General features: G+C 45.7%; 1 protein-coding gene across 1 annotated transcript in view; it reads left to right on the plus strand.

Annotated features, from left to right (window-relative positions):
- T265_15370 (hypothetical protein) overlaps positions 1-22,515 on the plus strand; it is a gene marked incomplete at both ends in the record, with an annotated part of 53,886 nt that overhangs the window by 19,402 nt on the left and 11,969 nt on the right. The window contains 10 exons of the mRNA XM_009177771.1: positions 1,566-1,924; positions 4,983-5,177; positions 8,850-9,193; positions 12,116-12,173; positions 14,466-14,592; positions 15,105-15,350; positions 19,356-19,469; positions 19,616-19,972; positions 21,709-22,226; positions 22,396-22,492. Of these exons, the coding sequence (XP_009176035.1) occupies positions 1,566-1,924; positions 4,983-5,177; positions 8,850-9,193; positions 12,116-12,173; positions 14,466-14,592; positions 15,105-15,350; positions 19,356-19,469; positions 19,616-19,972; positions 21,709-22,226; positions 22,396-22,492 (2,415 nt within the window). The remainder of the gene's footprint in view (positions 1-1,565; positions 1,925-4,982; positions 5,178-8,849; positions 9,194-12,115; positions 12,174-14,465; positions 14,593-15,104; positions 15,351-19,355; positions 19,470-19,615; positions 19,973-21,708; positions 22,227-22,395; positions 22,493-22,515) is intronic.

A 22,515-nucleotide genomic window follows, 5' to 3' on the forward strand; every position in this document is an offset into this window, starting at 1 on the left:
CATTGACCAACCTGGTATGAGAGACTCTGTGAGTGTCGCGGGACACTCTCCAGTATAGCTCAATGGGTCGCCGAGGTACACAGACCGCCACACCACGATAAGGTCCAGTCTCTTCGTGACGGAGTGATTGCAGCTACCCGAGGTGTGTCGTACCGTCTAGAATGAGATACAGCTTTAATCAATCGGAAAGTGTTTGGGACCGACTGGGTAGCCGTCGTTTCAGAGAGTCTTTTTTAAACAGTCGGTGGATTCATTGCTGGGCAGCGTTTCCCTTTTGACACAAAAGCTTCGTCAGGCCAAGTGTGAGTAAGTAATTAGGTTGCTTTGGTTTTAAGGCCGAAACCCTATCGTAGGACAGCGATGAAATTCCTCTGTGATCCAATCATAGAACGCTCTGGCATGCATTTTTGGCCAGTGCTGCAATCAACTCGCATGATGGTTTTCGTTCCCCGTTATTCAGGTCATTAAAAACGCGTGTTCTTGTCACGATAATGCATCACAAATTACTGCGAAGGTTTATCCTAACCTGGTGACGAGAACGCTTTCAGTTTCTGAGAACACGTAAGCGAAGAAATTGCAAACTTAGATTAAAATGCCACATTGCTATTAAGAAAGTGAATTTTCACTGTGTGTCAAGGCAGTTCCAGAGCACTCCGTTGCCCCTTCGTCTTGAAAAGGGCAAAGGTCACCCATCATCTACTTCCAGTATTTCTTGGCGAATAGTACCCTCAAGAAGGCATAGAAAGATGTGAGTTCAGTTTATCTTCAGCTTGGTAGTTGTATGCGCTCAGCTGTAGCACTTTTCCGGTGCCTAGCTGCCATGCCACCCGAAGGAAGCACGAGGGCTGGGATACTGCCAGGTTGCCCAAGCCTAGACAGGGGAGGTCGAGATGCGAAGGTTGGATTCGAACCACGGACCGCTCTAACCACTTGGGCCGTCTCTCGTAGTTGATCAGGTCCGTGTTGATCTGTCCGCCGAGCATGGATATCGACTTTGCAAACTTTACTTCACAGGTTGAGGAGACGTCGTCAATGCACGATTGAGTGGGTAGTCCCCCTTATCCGCTTGAATTTATGTAGTTTTCAAGGTCTCCATCTGTTACTGTGATGGGCTAACTGCAGCTAGCCTTTCTCGGAGTCCCATTTGTCCATTTCGATTTGTGTTGCGTTGTAGTCCTTATCCTAACATTCAAACTCACCAATGACCCATAGTTTCACGTTTTGGAATTCGTGAGAGCGCCAGCGACTGCTATTCCCGATTGGCTTTGAATTTGGTTGATTGGATCCGAGAACCTATTTTTCCATTCATCGCATGGTGAGTACAAAGGACAATACTGACCGGTTTTATGTTGACGGATTTCCACTGACAGACTACCTAATTTCTTCAACGTTGTTCAGCTGTCCCCGACGATAATTCTGCTCACTTATGAGTAGTATGATGCACAGGAATAATCACCTTACTTTTTTGAAAAGCTGCATATCCACTTCTGTTATCTCAACTCGTGATATTTGCCAAAATAGCTTAAGTCTTCTGTGTTCTAACCGGTATTTCACTTCCTTTACAGCATGACATTCTGACGCCTATTGATCCGAGGGATATACCGTCCTTATCTGCGTTTCTAAACGGTTTGCTGTTACACGTGCTAACAAAGAAAACAGACCTGAGCCGAACGGATGCAGCCTACCTATCTGATTACGTGTTACTATCATGGTGGAATCGGTGTTTCCATTTGCCTACAAGCTATTGCTTGTTGGCTGCTGCGTTGGATTCGAACTTTTTGGATTCACTCGCTCACTTCACTCCAACCGTGTTATCTCATCTGGCGCGATATCCTGAACACTCAAACTTGGTGACAGTCAATCTCTTACGGATTTATTCGTATTGTGAAGAAAGAATGCAAAGTTGTGACACAAACGCCATCAGGTATGTGTTGTTCATGGGTTATACGATCTACGGATTCGGTGTGAGGCATCACTGCGTGAAACTCTTGCAAGTACCGTTGAATTCTTCCAGGAGTTCCTTGAAAATGTTGATAGGTATTTCCTCTTCGTTTCGAATGAAGCTTAATGATAAACGTGATTTTTCTGTTCACTCCATCTTATGAAGTCATATTTGTGGCCCCAACTCGTGTCAAGTTAATCTCAAGTGTCCGTAGTTTCGATATAGACTTCTAGCAACCGTGTGTAACACTGACTGGAGTTTGTTTTGTTGACAAGGGATTTGAGAACTGACTGACAATAATCATAGTACAGTTCCTTCCTTCCGGACCGACCGTGCGAAGACATCACTTGTGGCTGGGAGACCGCCTTGTGAGGCATGTATGTACCAACATTTCTCGCAAAATTGACTGGTAACTCATCCGCTCCACTCGAATGACTTACCTGCCGCCAGATTCAGGGTGGTCGTGAATTATCTGTCACCGGGGTGATGCGTACCACCAAAGTCCGCAGTTGACCTTAATCAGATTTGTTTGGACGCTCTGCTTCCAGTATAGGGGCTCACTGTCCTTCCTGAAGGCGGAGACCGTGGGCTACCATTTTGTTGGCCCGGGTTAGAATCTCACCTTCGTGCCTTCAATATGACTATTGGCTCGCCCGGGTAATATGCGCGTACGTTGTTTCGCAAGGTATAGACTTCAAGCATTTTTCTGGTTTCTAATAGATTGTCGTTCACCAATCAAAGCACAATGAACTGTGTGAATGTATGAATTAGTCTGTCCTTACGCTTACAATGAGTGTGATCGCAGACTGCATTCCGTATCTCATTCTCTTCAAGAATTTTTAGGTTCTTGTTTTCCTGGGCTCACCTTTGGATATAAATACGTCGTTGCGAAGTACTTTTGCAAAAACTCTTGCATCTTCTTCGGACTTTAATTGCCACACTGCGGTTACAATTCCGGATTACGCTGGCTCACGCGTTACTAATTTTGTGGATAATATTCGTTCTCATTCGTGAATAGATTTTAAATCTCAAGGACGGTCTAAACTGAAAGACGGTGGAAACGATAGATGCGTGACACGAAGTAGTATCAGGTTTCATGCGTGATCTAAGTCTTCGCCTTCAATCTTTCCCTCGGAAGTGACCACTTTTGCTAGTGTCTTCTAGCATCCCGAACATGTTACCCAGGTAAATTGCATTCCATAGTGCTTTAGTGCTCCCGTATACTTTCATGTTTTCTCAAGTACACTGGCGAAATCAAGCTGTTTTGTAAATTTCATCCGGGTCCGCCTGTTTTGACCATCCCTTTAACGTTTCGTTAGAATTGCCTCTTTGTATTCTGTGAAAAACTTGCTGAAATTCCCAGTTCCTTGTTCCTTCCTAACCTGATTTGTCAATCGTGACCTTGACTCTCAGCAAACCCTCAAACTGTTCTTAACCGCCCGTTCTGTTTTATGCTCTATCGGTTCTTTTGTCTCAGTTGTCCGTTCGATCATTTTCCAATGAACTGTATTCATTCATCTCCGTCCATTGCACTCACTTCTCCGTCTCAGTGCCAGTTATTTCCTTATCCTCGGTAACTTTATTCCTGGTTGTCTCCACTTCCGCTAACATCACCTTTACGGCGTCATGCTGCGACGATAGTACTTACAATGCCTACAAGCCTAATAAGCCATCCTTGTTTGACTGGTCTAGTCATATCTTTTTCCGTTCAGCGCGCAAAACGAATCCAATGTATACCTGTCTAAACACACTTTCTAACTACGTTGCTCCTCGCAACTCCTGCTTTACCACCGTCGACGAGACCAAATATATGTTCGTCACTCTCAAGACTGCACTCGCTGGAAATAGATCCTCCAGGAGTCTTGCAAAGACCGTTAGCCGTACCTTCTGTTCACGTGCCTGTTGTCCCGTCTCCAATTCTTGCGGAGTCATTAGACCTCTTCCACAAATTCCTGTTTAGCATTTTGTCCTTAGCTCAGTCTCCCTTGTGGTGGTGCTGTGGAATATAGGTAGGTTGGGTGCGTTGCTTGGTTGTTGATCTGTTCGCCGTTGGATTGCAAAGGTTTCTCCCCTAGTCGACAGTTCGGGTCATCTATCCCAGTCTTCCACCAGCTCTTGCTGGCTTATCCCCACCTGCTTTTATCGCCAGAGTGGTTCGGCAAGCTCCTCATTCCCTTGATACATCAAAGTCTGGATGGTATCCATTTCTTTTGCTCCGTTCTTGCGCTTCGGAACTCACTCCCGTCGTTGTTCACGCCTTCTGCCTGCCCCTATCCAATTGTGTTTCACTACCAGGGAAAATAGTACTCCCACTCTGTATCCTGAAACGTGGATTTCTTCCTGACGCGAATAACTACTGTCCCATTTCAGCTACTCACACTTTATCCAAAATTCTGGAGTCCATCCTCACCAAACAGCTTCTGCGCGATTTCGAGTGCAACGTCCACTGGTGCCACCACTTTACCGGTGACCTATCGGCTTGTGTTTCTCACTTCTGATCACCTACCGTAAACTCATCTGGTGAAACCGAACCGGTTCATCTGGACGTTCTGTAAGCTTTCGATCGGGCATCGTGTGACTATTCACAATGGCTGCATGGAGCGTCACAGACGCCAGAGTCCTAGAATAGCCCGCAATATTCATTATGCTGTGTGTTCTACTGGAATTTACCCACTTGAACATTTAACAAAGCATCCCGTTGAACCATATGTTGGATCAGGTTATCCGTGACTAGTCTCCGTATGCTAAAATTGCTCGAATTTCATGCTTATCGGAGGCCTTATGAAAGATGGAGTTTCATTGAACACTTGGTGTGACAATGAACCGAATCCCAGAGTAACCTTGCATTTTTCTCCGTTTCTTTGGAATTTACAACCTCACAAAAATAAATTGCTCATACCCTGTTATTTCCTCTCTCTCAGGAGATCGGTTTTGATTGGTTATTGCTTTTTTGAGGCCATCGCACTGTTTTTGCTACGGTAGGCGGGTTTTCATGTGCCTCACACATCTTTATTCTTTTCCTCTTTCAAATCACATCAAGCTGCGCCAACCAAGCTGAGGACCCGGCCTCCCGGATGCTGGGAATCCATGCTAATGCGGCGTTGCACCAACTGGCCGGACATTACTCCAACTGCCTAAAACATGCTGATCAGATGACCCCTGAGTTCAGAATCCCCGCGAATGCGTTGCACTCAATTCATGGCACTATGACCACTCTTTTACAGCGGGTTATAAGGTACGTTTGAAGTAGTGAATCTGGAGTAAGCTGTTGTTCTGTCGGCTGAGATCATTGCTGAAATCAGTAGTTTTATTCATGTTTTCAACTAAGATCGACGTCATGCAAACGTGGTAGCATCCTCACATCCTTTAGCAACCAATTTTGAGATAACTTCGCATTTGAGCTGGCATTTTTCAACGTGCTGAATAGACTGGTTCTAATACTACACTCATGATAGGTACTTACCTTTGAACAAATCTACCGAGCTCGCGATAGCTTACTTGTTACAGTGCGATCGATCTTCCTGCCCGCAAAGTCCATGGTTCCAACTCAATCTCAGCATCTTGACTGTTGCTGTCTAGGCTTGGGCAACCTGACTGTGTCTCTACCCTTGTGCTTGCTTCGGGCGGCACCAAAGCTACTTTGTCACTCGCAGTTAGGTGCTGCTACGGCCGAAGAGATTAACCCGTATGTGATTGGCCCGAGGGTCGGGCCGCTTGCTGGTCCAGTATCAAAGCAAACTGATTGGCCGGAAGTGTAAACCAGTCGTGATTCAGTATCTTCCAAACTTCGCTTACCAATCGCGCATCCAGAAATCACCGGAATTTCCAGAATGTTGCCGCCTCATACACTTGTGTGTGCTTGTTTCTGACCTGGTTTTGTCGCTTACCAAGCATCCAGAAATCACCGGAATTTCCAGAATGTTGCCGCCTCATACACTTGTGTGTGCTTGTTTCTGACCTGGTTTTGGACGCCTAATACACGCTGTTCATCTTGGGTGGGTTTTTTGAAAAGAATGATAGCCTGGAAGGTTCAAACAGAACTGAACTGGGGCGTCACAGTTACCACACATGGCTTGGTAACTATCAGGTCCACAGTATGGATTAGTGATCGTTCATGTGAAGTGAGTTGACTGTTTCACTTCTGGCCGGAGCGTTTATTTTGCGGTGTTTGAAGGATTTCACGACCAAGAGCTAACTAGCCAAGCCAGTGTGTATGAGTGTTCGCCGACTCATGGCTACTAACCTCAAAGGCCCATACTTTTGCGTTATGAGGAATCGGGGTTTTCCTGTGGACTTGCTAACCGGAAGCTTCGTGGTTCGAACCCAACTCCGGCATCTTAACCGCTCCTGTCTACTAGGCTTGGACAACCCGTATCTTAGCCCCCGTGCTTTCTTCGTACAGTATGGCGGCTGTACACCGGAAGGGTGTTATAGTAGAACGGGTATTTTTATTTGCTTTTTTTAGGCATTACAGTTGTAACGACATCAAGCTCCTTCAACCAGTAATATTCACGGAGCAGTCTTATGTGTCACTACACACTTATCGATTGGTCGATTCCATTCGGTGACCGTCATTGATGAGGATTCTTATTCATTTTGGATAGAATAACACAACGTCACCATAACGAGACTTATTGGTTAACGTTTTTGTTATCCAAGGCGGACTAACTAAATTGAGAAAAAGCACGAAAACGGGGCCCAAACCGATGGCTATCTTCACGGGGCGTCGTTTGGTTGGTTTGAGGTTAAATACTAATGTCAGTCGTTCAGATGTAACAATGTTTGTTTTTCTAGCTGCCATGTCAATCGTAGGAAGCACGAGGGCAGAGATACTGCCAAGTTGCCAAGACCCAGTCGAGATACCGCCTATGGATTCGAACCACTAACTTCCTAGTCAGTAAGTTCGCGTCCTAACTATTAAACTCACTGAAACTCAATTGAGGCTGAAGTCAAGCAGTGAACTCAGGTATGTGAACTTGGTGTCATTGGACAACGATCCCACCTAACCAGGCGTCCCGTACAACGCTCAGTCAGCGGATTTTATCAAACTGATCAATAATCGGATCACTCGTGATAAGATTTTCCTTCATACACGAAAAAAATCTTGTTTCGGGAGAACAGGTTTTATGCATCTGCCTTGACTCGTGATATTATCTCTAATTGTACTGAATCGCCCAAGTCTTGTTTCGTAGTTTCGTTGATCCATAACAGCATGAACTAGTTTAAACTTGCTCACGTCATGATCAGTCCTGCTGCAACGTCGACCCCGTATGAAGAGACGGCACGCTCGGTTTTTTAAAATGAGCTTTATGTAACTTTTATGTGTATTATGTGTTTTTTTTTACCATTTAATTCAAAGTACTCGCGGCCGCTCTTTGTTGCTTTGAATTTCAAAATCTGGTCACTCCAGAATTCCATCTTTTCCCTCATACAGCGACTACTTCTTTCCTGACACCTGTCCTAGGGTTAAGTTAGCTATCCACTTATCCGTAGATCAAACCAAACATGACGGTCGTTTTTTAATTTTGGGGGAGGTGTATCCATCATCATCGTCATCTTCATCATCAAAGACAGCAACATCAGTGTTGGCACTGATGCTTCACTGCTGTATAATCATAAGGTTCATCTATATATATATATATNCTGGGTTTACTACGTGACGATTTAGCTATATTCCCCATTTGTTAACAATCTAACGTAGGAGAGCGTGTGAGAGCACAGAGGTGGTTACGTGGACCCCATCGTGGAAGGCGGACTACACCAACAACACCCAAACTCTTCGTGATCTCTTTCACGCCTTTCTACCAAGTCATGTGTTGTCCACCTCGCGGTTTGCGCCATCCTGAAGGAGGCTCGGAGAACAACACTAGTCTCGGTAGACGGTATTTCGGCGTGCGTAGCACATGATCGAGCCATCGCAGTCGATGATGCTGGATGTTTTCCCGGATTGAGGTGCCTTAAACACAACCACATACCCGTTTTCTAATCACCTCGTTACTGACACTCTGATGCCATCCACAACCAGCCACGCTTCTGAAGCATCGGTGGTCGAAAACCTGAAGACGCCTCACATCATCTACCCGCAAAGGCCACATCTTGCACCCATACAACTACGCAGCCCTTACTGTAGCCTGGTACACACGACCCTTAAGATCTAGTGAGATGCCTTTTTGACACCACAAGTGACGCGAATTAGCAAACGCGGTTCGGGCCTTTGAGATTCTTATGCTGATTTCATCAGACACACTTCCGTCAGAGCTAATACAACTGCCGAGGTATGTAAAGTTTTCCACAATCTCCAGTGATTTTTCTTGTATTGTAAGGGATATGTTCGCAGATGGCACGTTCTGAAGCATGACTTTGCACTTCGAAGGTGCAAGGCACATGCCAAATGATGGTATGATGGCGGTCAGTTTAGTCAACAGGGCTTGTGCTTCGCTTTGGTCTACAAAGATAAGGGCGATGTCATTTGCGTACTCCAAAAACAGTTTGAGCACAGTTTTGAAGATCCTCCAGTGTTCACCAATATCAGAAGTAGTCACTACAAAAGGGTGGTCTTTGAGACAGGTCCCACCGTGCATCACTAACGTCTACACAGTCATGTGTACCCTTTAAAGAAGCGTCGGATGCTAGAGTTGATATGACATTTTTAAGTTAAATCGCCTGCTTGTTGTTCTATCGAGTTGCGTAACCGCAGGACGCCACCTCCAGGGGTCCATCACTACCAGCTGATCCCACGAGCATCATTTCCGTTCCTTTCGAAACCGTTCCAAACCACTTTTCATTCACTTGACGCATTACAATAGCGCACCCCAAATACGATCAACCCGCTATGCATGCAGCATAGTCGGTCATTCGTGGCCCGGTAGATTCTCACCTTGTATGTTGTTTTTTTCGACTTCTCCAGCTGTGGACTAGTTGCCAGTCTACGCCAACGACCGGATCTACCTCTATGCCCGAGTTCTGTCAGTCCCCTCTTTCTTGACCGGTTCAATACAGCCCGTGATTATTACGTTACGCGTGCCTGCCGCTCTCTAGCCGTAGGTTTGTCGAACTCAACCTCATCAGGACTACCTTCCAAGCTCAGCTGTATTGTGCATGCCGCTGCCCCGAAACACTTGTTTACATCGCTTCTGAGCTCTTCACCCTCGTGCCCCACTCATCCAGCATCTGGGGATAATGTCCCCGCTTCATTTGAACCACATCGGAGCTTGATCTGTTGGTGTATTGAACATGGTCTTGGCGTTAAAGGTAAGAAGGCTTCATCCAGCTTCAAACGATATCTCTTTCGCTAGACACTATTCCCAAAATACCTCACTAAACCGTTAGTGGGACACTTATGCATACATCAAGACATTGTGACACTGAATACTAACACTGGTGGCCTTGAGCAGACATGAGCTTGAACTATTTAAACGGGACAACACAGTGTTTTACATCTCTGGCATCAGCAACAGCTGACTCTTGTCCAGCATTCTGAAGATGTTGAACTGGCAAACTTGTACTGTTTATCCCCATCCTGTAGGGTGTACCATCACAGCGAATGTTCAATACTTCAAATGTCTATGACCCCAAAGTGAGCTCGTGGCCTCCTTGAGGCAGTATTGTACAAGTTGCCGTAAGAACGTCATCCGTATACCTACAGAAATTATGGTGGGGCAATTTATAAAGGTCCCTGGGCGAAACGGCCGGGAAGTATCATTAAGGACTCTCGATGAGTTGATATCATGAGTTTGATAGCATAATCAGTTGGTGCGTCGTATATTTATGACTGAAGTTGATTTGTGATAGGGTCTATCACCTGCTGACGCAAATCATTCGATCCCGTTCGCAAGGATAAATAATAATCCTTCAGCTGTAGCGCTCTTCTGCTGACTGTCGTGTCACCAGAAGAAAGCATGAGGACTGGCGTACTGCTAGTTTGCCCAAGCTTAGGCAGGGGAAGTTGACACACAGAGTTCACGTTCTAACTATGGACCTTCCGGTCAGTAAATTTTCGCTCTATCTATAGCCATCTCGATCCCGTTCAGTGGGAATTGAATGCTAGTGAAGAGCGTGGATGATTCCGTGGGTCTGTCGTGGGATATTGTTTGATTCGCATCACTTGCATGATCGCCCTATCGATTCACCCCAACAGTATTTAAATCGGTCATTGTATCTTTGGCTGGGACTTCTGAAGATTCTTGAGTGACCTTCTGTTGGCCGGTGTGATCATGAAGGAGGGAGAATTGATAAACGTACCAGGAAACTAGCACGGACGAAAGCAACCTGCTATCGTAAAAGATTACGATTTTGAATTGAGAACCAATATCTAGTATAAACTCATTTGTAAGCTAATTTGGTTTTTCGAGAGACTCATCTAGAACCCAGCTGAATCTCTCGTTCGTGATGTTTCCAGGCAACTGAATGTGCTGCACCAGGCCGCCTCATGTTTCAGTCGCTACGATATTCGAGATATCGCGATGCCAATGAATGTATATTCGTTAATTTCGTGCAATTTGGTTTCAAGTAGAACATAAGGTTGACGGAAACTCGGGGACTGCGACTACCTGGTGAGCCCCAAGAAGAGCGAAAACCGGTCGTGGGCTGCGAGGAGTTTTCAGCAACCTTATGAGTAGTTCACCAATAGCTGTTTGTCCCATCGTCCGTCTCAGCTGTCGTCTGGTTTGCAGTTGACGATCAAATAACATGGCAAGGGTAACTGTGTTGATGTTTAACGTTCAACAGAAGCATACAAATCGAGTGGATGTACCAAACAGCCCGGGAGCAAAACATAAAGAAATTTGACTGTTTGGAATGCATGACCAACTGATCTTTTAGACTACTCTCGTAGACACGCCGTGCGTTGACAAGGGTATGGAGTTGAAAGTTTGAAGTTTTGCACATTCCTGTTGGGTTTATTTTGCCTTATGTTGTAGTGAGCCCTGTTTTTCACAGCAGATAATGGCTGTACGTCCCAGAATTTCCTAGTTGGACGGGCGGATGAGGATCCATTATTGCTGCTTCCTTGTTGTTTTGGGTCACTCCTCCAGCGTAGCGACTGAAAAGTGAGGCGGCCTGGTGCTGCACGTTCAGTTGCCTGAAAACATCACAAACGAGAGATTCAGCTGGGTTCCAGGTGGGTCTCTCGAAAAACCAAATTAGTTTGCAAATGAGTGTATATTCGCTAATTTCGTGCAGTTTGGTTTCAAGTAGAACATAAGGTTGACGGAAACCTGGGGACTGCGCCTACCTGATGAGTCCCAAACAGCGCGAAACCGGTTGTGGGCTGTCGACGGATTTTCAGCAACCTTATGAGTAGTACATTCCAAATATACCCTCCAGCTCTTTACTATAGATAGCGATCGTAAAGGGCTCACTTGCGGGTTTAGATTCCTTTCGCTGGAGGTCTTGAGGAGGTCTTCGTGTTGCTGCTGCTGCGTACAGAAGGCCGTATCGGGCCTCTGATATTGCTTAAGGGTTTCGAATGGCTTACTGATGCTCACTGTCATCCATATCGGCTTGAAAGCCGGGTTATACAGGGTTACCTAAGTATGCCGTTTTCAAGACTCCTTGAGCTCTGGCAAAGAAAGCCTTCCTACTTCTATAATCACGGGCTAGATGGCTCAAGTGGTTAGGGCGCGAATTTACTGACCGGAAGGTCCGTGATTCGAACCGGACCTCTGCCTCTTGACTACCCCTGTCTAGGCTTGGTCAACATAGCAGTATCCCAGCCCTCGTGCCACCTTTGGGTGGGATGGCAGTTAGGCACCGAAAGGGTGTTACAGCTGAACGATGTGTCTTTCAGGGAAAAGTCTTGGAACGGCACAAACCCCACATATCACCGACGAATTCGACCATCCTCACCGATGTTCATCTGTCAAGCCTATCTGAAGCAGTTCAGGCCTAAGCAACAAAGTTTTCATGGCATAATCTGACCTCATCAAAGCCCTTTTTATCCTTTTCATCGGTAACTATCACCGAGAATGTTGACATCATTATCCAAGCAGTAAAGTGATAGACACTATTATGGGGAAAATATATATTGGGAATAACTGCTTCCAACACGGGTTACTTGCTTTTAAAGTTTGCACCTTTGAGGAGTATACACAAACAACTTATTGTGAGTTGCGGCTTATCCAGTAATTATGGCCAGACGAGATTACCAAAACCTTCACTTTTGTGCACTTGTAGATTACGCGCTGTGGTTTGTTTCGAACAGTGACATCAAAGATGTTCATTTGGCACAATGGTAAGCCTTGCACTTTGAGTTATCAATTCCCTGATAATGATTTCTGTGGCAACCTACCTCCAACTTTATCGATCGTCCCACCTGATTTTACAATGATTTTGGAGCGAAGGATAGCGATTGGTCGGAGATTGGGATTAACGGTACTTCCCACTTGTCCAGACGGATTTAGGACGGCATATTCTGTCAGTGGTTGAACCGGAAGTCCCCAGGTTCGAACCCTGCCGCGGCGTCTCGGCTGCTCCTGCTTGAGCGACCTGAAAGGAATATCAGCTAAGTTCGGAAAGGATGTTGTGGCGGAGCGCATATCAGTTAAGTTCGGAAAGGATGTTGTGGCGGAGCGATTGTGATTAGTATTACAACTTCGTTTAGCTGTTCAGTGTACTAGTGCAAAATTCTATTCTAGCGGCTTTTGATTCTATACTGCAACTCGGTCGACTCTGATGGGCTGACCTAAACCTGAGGCTCTGTTGTTCAGGTGGAAAATCTAACACAGATGTCGCTGGACAAATCAACTGCATTTCTTGCAGTATAGGGCTCTTCAAGGTTAAGTTGTTTCTCAACCGCAGTGAGTTATTTGCCGACACTTGGGTGATCGATCTTCACTGGAAGGCAGTATCACTGCCTCTCAGGAATCAGCTGGCCTTCTGTCGTGAAGGGTAGTACGGATGCACGTAGCATGTGTCTGGTTGTTCTTTATCCGCCCCCTACTCGTTTCACCTTTCTTGAGGTATCAGTTTTTAGCTATTGTAGTCCCACAGCATTACTTCGGCACTCAAACTCGTTTTGATTGTGGCTTTCGGCCATAACAGTTCTTTCTTGATGTACTATTGAATCAGTGATTCTCAGCTTTTCTAATGGTTATTACGAAAATATTCAAATAGGTTTCGTGTGCTTGGAACATAACTTGGGATGTCCTACCGTCAAAATTGCGGCAAGGTGAACCCGCATATTTTCGGCCCCCATTCTCCATGAAAACTTGAACCATCAGTGAGTCGCCGGTTGGGAGCTCTTTAGAGTTTCCTGGGATGCCGATTGACAATGATTCCCAATGAGGATGAAACAGCCGTACAGCCGCACTGATTGGCTTCACTTACAAGACAAAATCATTGTAGTTGCTTTTGCTCCGCAGTCGAGTAGTGTAGGATAATTTTCAAGGTTTGTGTGCCTCAGATTATGTGAAAGAACACCAATGAGCAGTCGACCACGAGGAAGTCCGTTGGGTCTCCAACTTCAGAGGTTTCATCATACGCATGAGCTCAGACCATTTATATTATTGATAACCAGATCATTCTGGAGCGATCGAACGATCCAGTCTTGAAAGTTTGCAGATCCGTTTGTCGGTGTGGTGGTGCAGTCAACACCTTATCTATCGGATTGGAGATCCTCATGTGTGAATCTTTGTTTGACAGTAAACAACAATCGCGATGATTGTTTGCATTTCGTGCCAGAACAATGTCCATAAGTCTTTTTTTGTATGCTTGAACACGAAACTACAGGTGTATTTCGGTAAAAACGTGGTCGGTCGGTTCATAACTCGCCAACAAAGCATAAAGAATCTTGCCAATTAACTCAGTCACGTGAGCAGTTGTGGACCCCCTAGACGAGATTAACCCATAGTTGATGACCCCGACAGATATGATTCGGCCACTCAACCAATGGCCTCCCTTTCGTCAGCTAAAACGGAACCGTTTGACGTCATTGTATCATCGTCCCTAGCGTGCGTGACTCTCATTCCCTTGTTCTCATTACCCTCGTTGAATGTAGCACGGTTTATGGCCGAGTGATTTACCAGACAAGTTGCAAACAGCACTTGGGCTGTGTCCGACACCAAGTACATTAGGACAGTAATCGATGGTGCAGTTTTCGCCACCGATGTACGATGATGAGACATGAATTCTGGTGGGCTTGCTCATTCACAAGCCAGTACAGAATCTTCATGGTATTGGTTAGAGATTATCAGGAGCGGTGTAAACATTTTTGGTTTTTAGTACACTGATCTGAGATTACCTGCACGCTATTCCAACTATTTTCCGTGTGTTTGCTAACCAATACGCAGTGAGTGACTAAAATGCACTGTTTTGAAATTTGTTCTTTAGCTAAACGTGGCGAAAATTTCAACAGACAGCAGTTATACCTACTCTACCTACCTAACTCTTCTAGGAAGTTCTACGCTTTCACCTGTTTATGTTAGTTTGTGAGGCCTTCTTTCGAGCATTTCTGTTAGGGGAGTATTTCTCCGTAAGATGGGTTTTTGTTCACCCCTGAGACCTTTTTCATCCCCTGTACTTGCAGTGTTCTTTCTCGTCTACGCCCACACGCTGCTCTACTGGCGGGTGATGATAGTTCGTTCTGTCTTGCACTGATTCAGCGAATGGATCGGGTTCGGAAGGTCACATTACCGGAGCATGATTACCTGAAGGTAAACCAATCCAGCGTGTTATTTTTCTATTCTGCCATTTGGATTTATTCATGTAAATTTGCCATTGCATGTCAGATCGCCAGTTTATAAGCCACACACACCCCATACCCACCACCCCACCTGTTGTATCTCTTCTCATGTCGTTATCCGGCAAGACCAAGGGGAAACCCGGAAATCGGTGATGTTGATTGTTTTCCCAAATGACTTGTGATTACATATATATTCTTGCAATGCACTACTCATAAGGTTGCTGAAAACGCCTTGACAGCCCACGACCGGTTTCGCCCTTCTTGGGTGATTTCTTATGATTACGTGTGGTACACATTGCCGCGACGAATGATTCATCAGATATTAAGAATTTCTAAAATAGTTTTATGAATCGCCGGACAACGGCGTCGACCGAAGTAGTCACGCTGAACCCACGCAGCAAAGTTAATCGAGCTACTCAAGTGAACTCATGAACGTTGCCAACTCAGATCCGCTAACTTCCAGATCTTTCTTTCCACTTTCAGTTATTGAGACTAGTTCTGAAGCATCTCACGGTCAAATCGAAATCCCGGTTACTTCAAGACTTACACAGTCCGTCAAATTCGTCCGGTGCGACTCCACTGCCAAAATCAAACAACCATTGGGAGGCGCAGACTCGCAAACTGTTTAATCGCCTGGTTGTCCAAGATTCTGGAACTGCTAACACTGTGTCTTCCGGGGCTTCAGAACCCCACAGTTACGAATCATATTCACAGTCAGTTAATATTGAGGTTAGTGATTGTTCTACGAAATTTGATAATTGTGTATTTCTCTTTAACCGGTCTACTTTTGTGTACTGTGCTTTACCGAAATTCCATACTCTGAATGCAAATTCTATTTGTTAGTAATGTTGGTAATGAAGTATTGATAGCGCGGGTGAGTTTATTGGTTGTTGATCAGGTGGCTGTTGATTTGTTCGCCGAGATTGGCAATTTATTTGCAGACGTTCTGTCACCATACCAGGGGACATCATCAGTACGCAGTGCCTTGAAATGCTATATCAACGCACGCAGACAGGCAAATAGGAGGTACCCATCCAACTGCACTTTGATGATGTCCCCTCGTGTGGTGACGAAAGTCAGTTGCCAAGCTCGGTGAACAGGTCGACAGCCCATGATCAATGACCACCAAATTCTATTTGTTTGCGCTGACCTATTCGGAATCGGGTTTGCCTGGATAATATTTCTACGGTTCTTGCATAATGATCTATCCTCGTCGTCTCTGTGGTTCCGAAGGAGTCACCTTTTGAGTTGATTTCCCTCGTCACTGTGTCCAAATGCGCTTGGTTCGTTGTTCTTTTGAAGCTGCACTCCAGAACCCGTGATCCCCATCGAACAGGTGCATAGCGGTTGCAATGATTTGGCCTCCGTTGGTTGATCATCCGCTAAAGTCGCATCATATTTAGGGTGTTGGTGAATTTTTAAGAAAGTCTCGGCAAACTTCTCGAGATGGTTTGATTTCTTTCTCTGGCGGTACTAATAGAAATTGAAGAAATCTCGGTGTCAAGGCATAGTGTCATGACGGTTATACAAGTCCTCGAGATTCGTGGCCAAATTTGAGCAGCGGCCATGGACGAGATATCTTTTTTTACTTCGATTTTTATCTGGTCACCTAAAGGATTTTATAGGGACATTTTATGATAAACTACCGGCCGTCACAACACAAAGCACGCAAGGTCTACTTGTTAGCGTATGTTCTTTCAATTCGTAATACTGTTGTCCCTTCTTCGATGTGTATTGATGGCGCTCGCAAACCTAAGGTATGGAATATTAATGCATGTGGGGGTTTGTTTAGTTTTGAACAGTCGTCCTCCTGTCCTGCCGGTTTCAAGCGTCTGTGGCGCTACCTGACTGGGAAGTCTTGACAAGCCGGCCAATCGCTCTTCACAACCAGGACAGTTACCGGGTCGTCATATCGATGATGTTCGCCCGTTCAGACGTGAGAATTCAGATACGTCCAACGTGCGCTGGTGGAATAGTGGTAACACGTTCGCCTCGCACGTCAGGTATCCGGAGTTCAAACCCCGGCACAGTCATTGCATATACACTGCTGATGAGCTCTAACAAGAGCGAGTCCAGTGCTTCACCCCCTGTGGTGTGGATTCACCTGAATAATTACGCCAGGACAGGGGGACGACTGTTCAAAACGAGAGTGATGTGAAACTGAACAATATGGAATATTAACCTGTGAAACTTTCGAAAGGCCACGGAATTTTTATTTCAGCAGAAAAGAATACCAAGGAAAATCAATAAATGCATGTTTCCTTGGTGTTTGGCTGTGGAAACATGATGTGCGAACTTCCAGCAGGGAGGCCTCAGAAGCCAAGTTGCTGCTAGGTCTGTGATTTCGTCAACGGTGTCAACTGGGCACGTTCATGGGCTGATTTTGGTTGTGATCGGCCGAAACATGTACTGGAGGACTTCAGAATTACAAGAAAAGTGCGCGATTGCTGTCGGTCTAATTTGCCTAAGCCTAAGTGTCCGAATGTCTAGAAAGAAAGCGTTCAGCTGTATCACCCTTTCGGTGCCTAACCATCATGCCACCCGAAGGAAGCACGAGAGCTGAGATACTGCTAGGTTGCCCAAGCCTAGACAGGGAAAGTCGAGAGGCAGAGGTTGGGTTCGAACCACGGACCTTCCGGTCAGTAACTTCGCGCTCTAACCACTCGGGCCATCTCGCCCCCAAATGACTACGGAAACTAACGTCGAATCGTCACGTCCATATTGATTTTGTAAAACACAGCAATCCGTCCACAGACGTCATCTGAGTACTGTAAGTCTAGTGCAACTCGCGATAAAGCGCCAACGACTGACCGGAAGGCCATTCCTTGACCTTTTGTAGTTTTTTGCTAATTTGGTGGAATCTCAGCACTCCTGTTTTTACTTTCGTTTGTATGCATACCATGCACCGGACACTGGCTTGATCTTACAGAGAATTTCGTTACTATCCAATAGGTAGGGTTACAGTAACCCTACAATGTCCGGTCACAGGCTGCCTCAACGCACCAACGTGTTTTGATGCAGAATACTTGGCAGAACAACTGTACACAGGTTGCGCCATCACAACACAACCCTAGCAAGGTACAGTTCGTATTTGCGTCAGTATCCTTGTCTCGCTTCCCTACAGGGGAAGCTGTTCCATTGAGGTGAGAGCCGTTTTCGAGTCTAAGCATCCGTATATTTCCTACCGCGTTATGGAACGCTAGAACGAAACGCTAGTAACGTTCAATCAATAGAACAAAATTAAATGATCGTCTAGATGTAGAACCCTTCCTGTCATTGAATACCGAAGGAATCGTGAGGCTGAGATATTGCCATATTGTCCAAGCTTGAAGGGAGCGTGTTGTAACTTTCGTTACGGTAGTGCAACTCTGTATCGGTCCCTTGGCTTCCTGCTCCGCCCACTATGTTATATCAAAAGGCACGGTAGCTCTACACAGCTCCTTTATGAAGACAATGGAAAATTAGTACAACTGTATTTATAGGGTAGTCACAGTGTGTTCCACAAGGTTGTGCCAGAATCTCCGTGAGGGGGCGAGAAGCGTCGAGTCAAAGGTGCTTGACTCGGATTGGATGGCATTCTGACCAATCAGGGCGTGCCTTCGTTCGGCCCGTGTCCTGCACGTGACGCATCTGTCCAAGTTATGTGCTGCTCGGTTATTAGAGACGGCTGGCCCCCGAACAGAGCGATCGAGTAATAAGGTTTGGGTTCAAACCATAAACCTGTCGTGGGAGCCCTTACACTGTTTCAACCTTCGGGGTATTTTTTTAACAAAAACGTCAGTGCAGAACGCGGCTGGGATCTGTCAGGGGCATAAGGGTTTCCCCCCAGTCGCCATCAGTCTACACATGAGCCTTACAAACAAATGGAATCATCGAACGAGTACAATACCAACAACCAACAATCATTGTGTTTTGAAAGGTTGCTTAGATTTCCCCTCAAGTTGGACACACCACCGTTCGGCCGTTTCTTCTAGTTTCTGAACGAGACGTTTTTTCTCACATAGGCCCTTCCTCTTGAGTAAATGAGCCTTCGCTCAATGATACCTTGATGCATTCATAGTTTTTAATTGTGCTCTAAGCCTGGCAATGAACAAAAACATGTGCATTTGTAGCCTCTTGACTGCGCTGTTTTGCTATGCCAAGATACCCAACATTGGTCCCCTCTGCGGAAAATAATCAATTGCGTTGGGAAGTTTTGAGTAATCGCACACTACTGTTGTCTCGAAGATTGAACAGTCCTCAGATGACCGTTATTTAGCATGTGTTGTCATGTTTCGGTGAGGTTGAACTGAGCTCATTTCGCTTCATATTACAAGTGGACCTTGCCAGAGCATCCATTAAATACCATCTTTAGGGCGAAATAGCTCAGTGGTTAGGGCGCGAATCTACTGACTGGAAGGTCCGCGGTTCAAACGCGAACCCTTCCTCTCGACTTGCCATGTCCAGGCTTTGGCAACCTGGCAGTATCCAAGTCCTCGTGGTGGCATCACAGTTTGGCACTGAAAAGGTGTTACAGCTGAACGATAAGTACCATCCTTGGTTCTAAGTTCCAAGGGGCCCTTTGTACAATGGTCCTTAGATGGTCTACTGGTGTCTGTAAAATTCAACAATCCCATTTTGATCTTCCTCCGTGGTTGGAATCGAAAAGCACAATGCTTAAAAAAACTGCACTGCTCCATTTTCACCGGATTGGACTGATTGTATCCCCTGTGTTTCTTCTTCTTCCTCCATCAGTTTGTTTTGGACTGTGAACTACTCCTGTTGACGCGACCGGTTTGTTTCCTGACCGAACTCATTCTACTGCCAATGAGCCGCCGTTGTCTTGCATCCCAACCTGCAGTTCATCAGGTAAGCTACTGCTCGAGCTTATCCAACTGCTTTTGACGGGCAATTTTGGGTTCTTATCTATCTACCACCACCATATCCTCGCACAGTACATCGACTCCATTTCGCTTGACTCCACGTTATCGTCTAGTGTTTATTTTCCTTTCCAGCTGTTGGAAAAGGTTTCCTATTGTCTGACCGTTCCAATCGCTGCAGCAAGTGTTGAAATGAAACCAACTGAGACAGACATCCCAATCACAAAAATGGTACCTTCACTCTTGGAATCTGTACTACTGCGAGGACTTTCATCTCAGCAACAACTAAAAGACACATGTTTGCTGTTCCATCTGAAAACCATGGAAGCGGAAGCAGATGAAGACCCGATCTGTTTTGATCCTATTTTTCCCATGAGCGAAGAGACTTCCAAACCCTCCGCGCGATCCGCTTCACAAACGGAAGAACGATTAGAAGGTTTGGTTGATCCGAAACATCCTCTACTCGTAACAATGCGACTGTTGGTGAAACTGGTGAGGATGATTCAGAAATTATTGTTTTTGTTTCGGATGTGGAAGTACTTTTTACCATTGAGTCAAGCGAAGAACGAGCTATCCGATTGTAGACCAGGAAATCGATAAACTCAATACATTAAGAAGGGTGTAGCCCGACCCGATCTGACGGATCATAAGAGCTTCGTTTTTTTAGCATATTCACTTATTCCACCCACACATTGAAATTAGAGTTGGTGAAATATGGACTACCTGTGAGGTAGCCACACCTCCGTCAACTATCGGATTTTATCCCATGAGCAAGCTGGTGTCATCTCAGCCCTTGGGCTTCCTTCGGGTTGCTATGCTCCATAAAGTAGCCGCCACCGAACGGGCAATAAGTCTTGTCCTATTCGACTAAATGTCTTACAGTCCTTTCTCTTCTGATCCACCAGGACGAGATGAAGACTACTAACCCCGCAACTACTCACAAGTAATCAAACAAACAGTGCTGTCCCCCTGTCATTGTTCTGGTGAGTCCACACCAGAGGTGTGCCAGGACAGAAGGAGGACTGTTCAGGCAAAAGTAATGTGAAGGAGAATTTTACAAGTCCCACAACTACCTAAAACTAACCAATCAAAATTGTCCTTAGTGGAAACTCCTGGAGGACGACTCAATCAATCGATACAACCAGGATAGTTGTTGGATCGTCTTTCCAGACGTTGGATAAACCGGTTTCCATCTCTCCAATGGCAACACTTAATAATAACGAAAATAATCGTTCAACTGTAGCGCCCTTTCGGTGCCTAGCTGCCATACCACCCGAAGGAAGCTCGAGGGCTGGGATACTTTCAGGTTGCCCAAGCCTAGACAGGGGAAGTCGAGAGGCAGAGGTCGGGTTCGAACCACGGACCTTCCGGTCAGTAAATTCGCGCTCTAACCACTGGAGCCATCTCGTCCCATGTCAACACGTATGTCTGTTCGGATGTATTAACCAATGTGGGGTACTGTTTACGCGCTCGCCTCGTTTGTCACATGACTGGAGCCTACAACCCATCACCGTCAAAGGTAATAAGAGCGAGACTCGAGTTCAGTACTTCTTTCCTTTGTTTTGGATTAATAAGCACCGTGCTTTGCGACTTCATAATTGTTCCAGTGTTCCATTCCCCCAACACCATTTGCATTGGTACCAATGTCGTATACTAAATATCTGTACTAGTTCACAACCTCCTGCTGCTACCAGGCTGGTCAAAGGCCAGTTGTGACATCCTTTCGGTGCCCAGTCCCCCTGCCATCTGAGGGGAGCACGACGGCCCCCAAGTCGCCCATTTCTAGGCAGGAGCTATGGGGGTGGGGTTCCAAGCACGAACTTTCTGGTCAGTAGATTCGTGCCTTAACCACTGAGCTATCTCAGGTTTGAAGGCAAAGTTGCAAAACGAACAGCAACATGACTCCGTGGTATGCGGTCTAATCTCTAAGTGAACTGATATTTTAAGCCTAAGCTGAGTCTGGCTACGGCGTTTTAAAAATGTTGACCGCGATTAGTTACAAAGTATTCGTTAACCATGGGTCCTATAGAGAGACGGAGAGCGTGTACACCCGGTGAAGTTCACAAGCTAAACGTATACCAAACCAAACGAGGCTAACCATCGCTATACACGCTCAAGAGTTACAAGAATCTGTGCGTGGCTGTTTTTTCCGGCCTACAACTATGATTACAATATTATTGATATTTATCGCTCTACTCATTGAGTTATCGTCATGCTTTATTCTGCAGGCCCGTCAGATCGTTCCGAACTTGTTGGCGCACCTTAATCTACAGCTTCAGACCGTTCTTCAGAAGCCCGTTCAACCCGTCGAAGCTATCGACCGTTTCCTTGGATTTTTGCTCGATGCCATTCTTTTTGCAGCCGACGGTTTTTCCGAATCAATTTCTCAGGAGATTGTGGTACATTTGCTGAATCTATTCGAATTATTGTTTTTGTCAGATGCTACCGCTTACACGCAGGTGAACGAACTGGATCTCCTTGTGGTTGGCGTTGTCAGAACGCTGTTGCGTGACACGTCTGGAAGGGATATTTTTGCGACAGCAAGTGATCGATTATGTCGACTCAGGGAAACTCTACGTAGTCACGAATTTGGCCCACGAATACTCCGCTTTTGGATTTTGTGGTTTCCCGTCTTCGACGCGGTTCTGGATAGATCCGACTCAGGATGCCTCGAAGTCCCCGCTTATATGAGCAACCTTCCCGGAACAACTGGAGAACTGACGCTGTTAAATTCCGTAGCGACAAAGTGAGTATTTTTATTCCTGTATTGATTCCGATCATTCAACGTTTCCTCCATAAGAAATTAGTCGTTTGCTTCAGGTGGGCTTGCTGGCATCCTTGTTTCTTTTAGTCTACTTTGCTGGTTTTAATCCACACCAAAACAAATTTCGTTGCTCCCCTCTTGACACTTAAAGATCTTGCGTTCTGCCGATTGGTCTTAAATGGCGATCTGCTAAATGCTTACGTCAGGAATCTGCCCTATTACGGGATAATTTGACAATGATAATGGATGTAACGTTCGTTACCTGAACCTC

This window comes from Opisthorchis viverrini (assembly GCF_000715545.1).
Source record: "Opisthorchis viverrini unplaced genomic scaffold opera_v5_455, whole genome shotgun sequence".
Taxonomy (NCBI): Eukaryota; Metazoa; Platyhelminthes; class Trematoda; order Opisthorchiida; family Opisthorchiidae; genus Opisthorchis; species Opisthorchis viverrini.